At 36.5% G+C, this 9,101-nt stretch overlaps 1 protein-coding gene across 2 annotated transcripts; it reads right to left on the bottom strand.

The window, feature by feature from the left end:
• Nucleotides 1–804: 804 nt before the first annotated feature.
• LOC110711738 (Werner Syndrome-like exonuclease) lies at nt 805–8,861 on the bottom strand. 2 transcript variants are annotated; one of them, XM_021890155.1, is made up of 6 exons: nt 8,328–8,856; nt 7,947–8,126; nt 3,080–3,210; nt 2,838–2,999; nt 1,606–1,716; nt 805–1,523 (listed from the first exon to the last, which is right to left on the bottom strand). In XM_021890155.1, the coding sequence occupies exons 1-6, from the start codon at nt 8,701–8,703 to the stop codon at nt 1,464–1,466; spliced, it is 1,020 nt and encodes a 339-aa protein (XP_021745847.1). In that variant the 5' UTR covers nt 8,704–8,856; the 3' UTR covers nt 805–1,463. The 2 variants fall into 2 exon arrangements, with proteins under 2 accessions (XP_021745847.1, XP_021745848.1); XM_021890156.1 differs by lacking the exon at nt 805–1,523 and having other exon boundaries at nt 1,630–1,716; nt 2,827–2,999; nt 8,328–8,861.
• Between the last annotated feature and the right edge of the window lie 240 nt (nt 8,862–9,101).

The raw sequence follows: 9,101 nt of genomic DNA, 5'->3' as shown, positions 1-9,101 counted from the left end.
CACGTATTAGATGTCAAATAAAATTTGTTACCTGTGACAACTGTACAACACTCATCATAACTGTAGTCCATACTCCATACAGTGACACTAGTACGTAAGTACCATCAATTTCTTACCTGTTCTTGTGTCTGTTGGAAAATTTTCTACCAAAAAATTGCCAAAAATGGAAGCTGAAATATAGGATAAATAATTCCTCAAATAACGATACTTGTAATAGCTTTTTTCACCACTAAATCACAAAATTTAAAGATTTTCCAGAAAACTTTACAAACTGTTATTTTCGATATAACTGTCATATTCTTCTTCAGTTCACAGATAAAAAGGGAGAAAAATTCTTGTCCTTAATCACATGGGACACAACCCTACATCTAAAGGGGTAGAGAGAGAAAGCAGAGACCATTAAAATCACATTGACAAGAGGAAAAGGGTCCCACTCACATGCAAAGTGGCAAACAACAGTGCCAACTCTGCAATCACTTTCACATTGAAAATGGCAGCATTGGAACAAAAAAAATTATAAAATTAAATACTCCCATTATCTCATAATATAAGTTCCTCTTTTCCTAATGTAAAAATTATTATACCCTTACTTTTTTAACTTTATTCATTATACTCCCTAATTTACCCTTGAATTTTGCATATGTATTGTACTTTTTTCCACTTTCTCTCTCTAACATTTGTCAATGCTTGTACTTTTCACTTTTTATTAATGTATTTCATCCACTTTCTCTTCTATTTCTTAAATACCGTGAAAAAACATAAACAGAAACTATATTATGGGACGAAGGGAGTAGAAAAATGTTATGGAGCTCCTTATGATTATACAGTAGCGTAACATGGTACATTGCCTCAGAATTCAGGGGATGAAATCCTGAGTCAGAAAATTTATAACAGTCATAAGCACCATCAAGGGCACATTTAATTTAAGGATAACACATTAACACATACATTGAATTAAAACAAAGTGAGTTGTTGATGCAAACATGGGATGTGTTTTACAATCCCTTCTGTGGGAGCGATCGCTCCCTGGTGATCTGATAGTAATTGTTCGTTCGTTACAGATATTTCATGACCAACTGATACATTCTTAACAAGATTCACACTGAAGGGTTAAATGATACTGATAAATATGGGAATCGAAAGGGAGCTCAAACCTCCCAACCTCCTCGAGGTTGAAATTTTGATTTTCATCTCTCCAGGCTTCAATATTGCGTTAGTGGTTTTTAAAAAAATTAATGTTGGACTATGGTTTGCCTATGAGATGGGTGGGTTCACCATTGCTTCTTGCAGGGGCCAGTCCTTCCGGGACAAATAAATTACAGGACTCGTAAAAAAAATACTACTGATATATATATATATATTGAGCAAAGACCTGGATGTAGCATCTTGATTCAGGTTTGGACGGACAACCCACTCACTTCCCAACAGTTCTCAAAGCTCAGCCATACTTTATAATCCAGAAGCTATGTTTGGATTAAGTTCTCCTTTTGGTTCTCTGGTAAATCTGAGAAGGTCTCCAGCACCTAATGCGAAGGGAAATGCAGAATAGTAAGATGATTGATTTGCAAGTGCCAATTCAAGAGAAACAGACTGACTTTTACTTACCTCATAGAGGTACCATGAAGCAAATGCATCAGTTGCTGCATACCGTAACTGGGCCTTTGAAAGAGGATCATCTTCCCAATTTCCTAGTCTAATCTTCTTAGGCTTCAAGAGCTGCATACAAATATTCAATACAATCTCGTAAATCTTTACTATTAAAAGAGCACATAACACAGCCAAAAGAGTAATGGGGACAATTAGAGCCACAGTTGTAACACACAAAACAAAATTGATGGTCAGAGTGAAGAGTAGTTTTCTGAGGTGACAAATACCACAGTGGAATACAAACACAGAACTCAATCCATATGTAAATCAATTGTTAGAACATGTCATAGCACAGATGGGAAAAGGCAATTGAGGCAGCTTTTAAACTTCAGATTAGATATCAAGAAATCACACAGAAACATGGACTCACAAGAGTCACAACTGGCAAATTTAAGCTTCATAGTGAAACTTAAATTGAAATTAGACTGGGATATAGCCTTAAAAGAAATTAGGATAGGCAACCCCCTTATTCATATTTTAGACGCTAAGCATCACGTTGACACAGAATAAATTACTCATGACACAGAATATTTTAAATTGAAATTAGACACTAATTTGCAACAACTTTGTATCATATATCTTTGTATTATAATGATCCTTTAATAAATTACTCATGACACAGAATAATCTTCACCGGATTTCATTTTTAGGGCAAATTAAGGAAGAGACAAGGCACATAACATGGCTAACAACAGAATCTGTTACAAATGAGAAGTTCCACAAAAATACTTTTTCATATGGGATTCTCACAATTGTCATGATACGCAACTGCAATGAAGAAAAAAAAAATGCACGAGTATGAAGAATAGTGGCTAAGTTCCCCAAAGCTGACAGGGTCTGGGCAAAATGCCCAAATTTGGTATGATCTACAACGTCTATAATAAAATTCTCCAAAAGAAACTGCAAGGTGTGCTGCATTCATGTCTCCAATTAATGACTATCATCTATCTTAGAATCATACAAATAAATTTTAAAAAGAAAACACACACACACATACACAGAGAATGAGAATTAGGAAAGAAACTGATGAGCAAAGTTTCTGGTGAACATAAATCAACAAGATGATATCCGAGCATATAAAAAAGGCTATTAAAGAATCAACTAAAGTTAAAGACACCATCAGCATTAAAGAGAACTTCAAGGGAAGCAATAACCAATAATTAGTAAAGCAAGAGGTACCAATTATGTACTTGTTTGCAAGTAAATGTTTCGACCAGTGAAGACAGACTCCACTGCTTAGGTACACCACCAAGCTTTTGATTGGCCAGACTGGATAGATCTTCCAAAGATTTTATTGACACATTATGGTCGTGAAAGACTTTAACAGCATCATTGTCGATACCAACTCCAACCTGTAAATGATACAAAATTCATTAAGGAAGAGGTTCACAAGAGATATAATTTAGAAGCACAAAATTACAAAACTCACAACCTTGATGTATGTAGAATCTTCCAGAAGAGATTGCAGACTACCAGGAATTCCAGAATGAATAATATGCAATACATAACAATGATGCATATCCCCGCATATTTGCATGACTGCAGCTTTTCCCTGTGGAATACCTGTAGCACAAAGATCAATGTAAAAATGGTTAGAAAATATGGTAATTTACTTGTAAAATGTTTGTTGGTGCACATTTTTCATCATTGATATCATTGAAACAAATTCTTGACTACCGCTGCAACAAATTTAAAAATTATCATATCATTGAATCAAACTCATTCTTGATACTTTGTAACCCTATTGATAAGCCTGTTCTGGTTCCAAACCAACTTTTATCACCCCGTGAGACACCCTCCACAAGTCCACATCCACTTCAACTTTTGAAAAAGTTCCTGAAATTGGTTTCAATGCATGGATTATAACCTTCAATTTTGAATCATTTTCAACTTTTTCGGCCCAGAAAGGAAAGAGGAAGAGGTGTTTCCCTTAGACCTCACAAGACCCCAGCAGGCCGCTTGGGTGGTTTGAACCATCAACTTTGGTTCTTAACTATCAATTTAGAATGTTATAACTTATAAAACACGTCTTCCATCATTGATTAAAGCCACCTCGAGATGGGACTCAGTGACTGATTAGCGCGAGTATATGCTTCCAAACAACCATTTGTGACCACAAGAAACATCCCCCATCATTACACTAGGGTCTGAAAATCTCCGAAGGTTCGATTTCATGTATTATAACCTTAAATTTTGCCTCTAAGGACATTTTTGGACCGGCAAGGTTAGACATCAAGGTGCATCCCAATTTTCCGAAGGAACCCCGCAAGGCCTGTTTTATTGGTTGATTCCATCTAATTCATATCTTAGCCCACGACTTGGCATCCTGCATAAATATGTCTTAGATTGCCCACCCTGGCCTTTAGTACCTTGCCACACACAATTTTCATCTTGTTAAAAGTAGTAATTGCAATATAAGAATGGTTAGAAAAAAGTGGTCATTTTCTTACAAAGTGTTTGTCGGTGGCTCGGTGCACAATTTTCATTATTTATATCATTGAACAAACTCTTTACTACTATTCTAAGTTTGTAACAAAGTTTCTAAATAGTCATATCATTGAACCAAACTCGTTCTTGATACTTTATAAACCTATTGATAGGCTATTATGGTTCCAAACTAGCATTGGGTGGTGGAAGCCATCCACTTTAGCTCTTAACTATTAATTTAGCCAGTTATAGACATGCCTCCTGTAATTAATATTAGGTCACTTTAGGCCTTTATGTGAATAAATAGTGTGTGTATGTGGTTTCATACAACCTTTTGTGAGCCCAAGATGCATCCCCCACCATTACTTGAATTTATGACACTTAGGTCCAAAAAAGATCTGAAAACATGTTTGCCTTCTTAGCCTCCAAAATTTTTTGGACTCGCCTAGGTTAGACAATAAGGTGCTTCCTATGCTTTCCAAGGGTCCCGGCGAGGCATATTTGGAGGCCAAAAACATTAAATTCATCTCTTAGCTCATGTCTTTGCACCGATGCAACCTCATATATATGTCTAAAGTCGCCTACTTTGGTAAGGGAGATAGAGGAGAAAAGATTCAAGAAAGGGAATTCAGGTTACATAATTGGTTCATTTACAACAAAAAGAAAACGCATTTGACAAACATGCACACACAAACACTATAGCACAAATTCCATGCTCATGAACAGAGTTCATCTGCTCCCTTATCCTTCTCCAACCAAGCACCATCTTTGTCTCTTACCAACTCCGATGATGATCCATTGCTCCCTATTACCCCTCAGCAACCGACCAACCTTCATCTCTTTCTAGGGCTATGTTGCAGTGGTCAAGTTAGTCTATTTGGATTTTGTGGTGGTCTTTTAGCAGTTGAATTCCGGTTCCACCATTAAAACTTTGGATAAAAGGCTTCAATGATTGAGCTCAACCACCATCAAGTCCTTAACCATGATCTTTCAGGTCTACAGGATCATATTACTCTATCTGAAGTTTATGTCTGCAAATACCATTTATTACCCTGATTTAATATCTCAAATTTGCTCTTGCTAGCGTAAATATGCAGCTTTTGGGGATGTGATAATGGTTTTTGGGTTTCCAAATGGAAGGACAAAGGTGGGATTGGCTGATGGGGCTTCAGGCTCAAAATGTGGTGGGGGGAAAATAACAAAAGAGACGATAAAAATCAATAAACTACACACTAAAAGTTATTAATATATGGAAAGTATAGATAGCAAGATAACAAAAAAGATGATAAAAACCACTAAACTGCACACTAAATTTAATTAATAAGGTCAAGAACCGAAAGATATACTCCACCCAATAAGTTAGGGAAAAAAACATCGATGGAGGGAATAATACCATAGGTTGATGCATTGCATAAGCATACTACATTGAGGTCAAGATTGATGCAACAACATTGGTTAATTTAGTTACAGACCTAACAGTCCAGCATCAATCTTATATGCTGTTATGTAACAGCCCCTTATGAGTTCTGACTCAGAAATTATCAGTTTGGAAAACTGAAAAGCTATAATGAAGTGACAAATATGTGTCATAAGGGGCCTTATGACCATACATAATATTCATATTCACAATATGAGGCATATAGTTTCAAGTATTCGAGGGAACATAGCTCTATCACAGTTGTCACACCAAAAGCTAGAATCCCTCCAAATGGATGATACTACTGATACAAAAGAGACATCAGAATGATCTTACCTTCTTAAGGGCTTGGCACTAGCAGCATTTTGTGACGATGCCAAGTTCAAGGGAATAAGAAGAACACCATTAAAGATTTGAAAGAATTTGAATCTAACCACAACATATGGGTTATCAAAGAAGACACATCAAAGGTCACCCTCTAGAGATTATGATCTCACACTCTCACAAGAGGGTATCCTGAGTATCAAGGTCACTGGCAAGGACGTTGTGTGCTGAACACAATCATATTGGTAAGCCAGTCTCTAGTGCAAAGTCCATAATTTGGTGGGACATAATCACGTTGCCAAAATGGAAAATAATATCTTAAGAAATTCAAAAGTCAAGACTCCAACCCCCCAAAGGCTAATTCCATAGGTGCACCAATAAGGTTGACCAAGAAGATATCTTAAAACGTTGTTTTTAGTAATCTCAGAAGAACAAAAGTTGCTTACATTTAAGACCACCCATAATAAGTTATGCTACTGCCAAAAACGAGATTTGGGGTCTGAAACCAAATGTCCAATTATTAGTCAATTGATGGCCTAAATGAGCTTGGCATTAATTGCTAAAGTTCAAGGAAAAAATCCAATGTTAATGAGTTGGCTACAATTAGTTCCATACTTAGAGATGTCCTTGGAAGCAGAAAAAAATAGAACAGCATCTCCAATCATTTCAGCTTTTCAGGCACAATTTGATGGTAAGTTGATGTAAGACGCATTAAGCTTCCGAACCAAATTAAGCATAGTCTCATCAAATTACAGACCTCATTAAAATCAAAGATAACTTACACAACATGGGGGGGTTCCAAGTAAGCAGCAAAGATAATATATGCCCATTATTACAAGCCACAAGGGAAATGGGAATCATAACAAGTTCGAGAGAATGATCCACAAAGCAGATGTTGTCATAAATCACGTCTTTAAAGGCTATTGTTATGTCATCATCATACTACTCGCTAGAATAAATAAAACCCTATCTTCAAACCAAACACTTTCAACATGGTTCCATTGTCCAAATCGCCTCACATCCATAATAACGTCTAATGTACCAAAATCAAACAAAAATGAAGTATATATCTAAGTCAAAGCAAGCTTTTTACAAGTGAACATTGTTTGTCAGATAAGCACCTCAAACCAGTGTTTGAAAAGGCTCAACAGAGCACTTGTGAAGATCTCGGCAAGTTGCTTTTGGACACTAAATGGCACAATGAGATGTACAGGTTGCATTAATTCCATGTATGCAATCTGTGTTAAACACAACTTTAAGAACTGCATTCCACACCTAAGCCCCATGACTCCTATCGTCTAGTGCACATTGAACCTTTTCAACTATTGTCAATGAACCAATGATTCGAACGTATCTTAAACAATTACCAATCTGGAACAACTATGCCCAAAAAGCCAAATTTTAATCATCCTAGCTGAGTATGGAGCTTTCCATCCATATATACAGCCAAATGGTACAAACCTGTCATCCTATTAAAGGCTAATAATGGCGTGACCACAAAGCCTACGTTCAAAAGCACTTCATCAAGTCACAACCATCAAAGTCTATCGTAGTTTAAACTAAGGGTAATTAAAAGCTAATGATCACTACTAGATACCTCTAATAAGATATTACACGTACAAACACTGCCACAGACAATCCATTAAGGAGAGGTTAAAAAGTATAGGTCTTGCCTCAAAATAATAGTAACAGCTTAAACACATATTTATAAATAATAACATGCTAAAAGGTTTCCAGCAATGATAGATCGGGTGCCTAAGCCAAACTACACAAGCACTGACATAATAACATCAACAACAACATTCCTTGAGACCTCTGAATAGGCTCCAACACAAGATGGATAAGGGTTATAAATACAATCTTTTATGGTAATATTAAAGCTCTTTAAAAACTTGGTGTAGAGCACCATAATCATGAGCTACTTCACCATTATTAAGAAGTACACAGAGTTTATAATGGTCATTTTAGTTGGTCCATTAGTACCCAAAGTCAAATAACAGACCCAAGGACAAAGTTGTAGTGCGTGATCATGTTTATCATGGCAGACAAGCAAGAGGCGCAAGTAGATATGAGCTTGGTTATCTTACAAACGAAACACCAAAGCATGAATAAGAAAACCACGTAAACCAACCTCGATCAAAGCTAGGTTTCCATTCAATGTCGAGGCCGAGAACAGCCCTGCCTGTTTTACATTTCTTAGCCTCCAGAAACTTCAAAATCTCCAATGTAGCTTCCTCTACCTCCTCCATCGTCCGGGAATACACAATGCGGCCACCAAAATTCAGTGCAGGATACTTCATTTTCACACTGCCTAACAAACAAAGTTACAAAATTCAATTCATATGTACTACAACGAAACCCTCATCCCAAATACTGCTATCCCCACAAATCACAATACCAATATGCAAAAAACAATCCATCAAAATCCCAAATTCCAGGCAATAACACAAAATTAACCAAATTTATAAAATTAAACAAACCCCAATTTCCAAAACAATCCAATGAATTTTACCTTGGTGGTGGAAGGCCCAATTTCTTGAACACGGGGTTAGAGCGAAATAACTCGAATTCGGAGATGAACCCAATTCACCATTTGAGCAAGAAATGGAGCCCGGCAATCGACGGCGGGTCGTGGGTCGGGCATTAGGGTCATCGTCGTTGTTAACTGAGGAACTGCTACGCGGGGTTTTGAAGGAAGACGAAGAATATGAAGGGGTTGCAGAAATTGCTGATGTTGCAGCTTCAAAAGCTGCTTCAATGGCTTCCAATTCTTCGTTTGAAAAGGGTTTATCCCAATCATCAACAGCTGTTTGAAATTTAATTGTTGTTGTTGTGATTGTCGTTTCTGTTGTTGATGAAAAATGGGGTTTTTCTGGAAAATTCTTCATTTTTGGCGGAGTGTTTGAGACTTTTTAAACGTTTGGGAGTTGGAATTTTAGATTGAGAGACTTTCAGTTGGGAATTATTATGAACTGTGAATTTTGGTTTTTTACATAGGAGGCTGCCTAATAGTAAAACCGATATTTGATTTTGCCTTAAAATCGCTATTTTAAATAGCAAGTTTGGGATAAATCGCTATTTTAAGTAGCGTTTTTACCCATTTTCACCGCAAAAAGTACACTTTTATCTCCAGATTAAACACATTTGAGATAAACTTGTATTTCCTTTTTACAGAGCAAAAGACCGGGCAAATACAAGTTTCTCTTTTCTTTTTAACAAGAGATGTATGGTTACAAAAAATAAAAAAAATACAGAGTAACAAGAGATGTATTCGTAATTTTAGCCA

Source organism: Chenopodium quinoa, unplaced genomic scaffold (genome assembly GCF_001683475.1).
Source record: "Chenopodium quinoa cultivar QQ74 unplaced genomic scaffold, ASM168347v1, whole genome shotgun sequence".
NCBI lineage: Eukaryota > Viridiplantae > Streptophyta > Magnoliopsida > Caryophyllales > Amaranthaceae > Chenopodium > Chenopodium quinoa.
The sequence above is the reverse complement of the archived record's forward strand: the minus strand, read 5'-3'. Positions and strand labels throughout refer to the sequence as shown.

What these genes read in the sequence shown, in the direction of transcription:
- LOC110711738 (XM_021890155.1), bottom strand. Translation starts at nt 8,703, where the DNA reads ATGAAGAATTTTCCAGAAAAACCCCATTTTTCATCAACAACAGAAACG. An exon ending in TTGGGCCTTCCACCACCAAG is followed by an intron (nt 8,127 to 8,327) that starts GTAAAATTCATT and finishes TTTGTTTGTTAG; the next exon opens with GCAGTGTGAAAATGAAGTAT. An exon ending in CTTCATGGTACCTCTATGAG is followed by an intron (nt 1,524 to 1,605) that starts GTAAGTAAAAGT and finishes CCTTCGCATTAG; the next exon opens with GTGCTGGAGACCTTCTCAGA.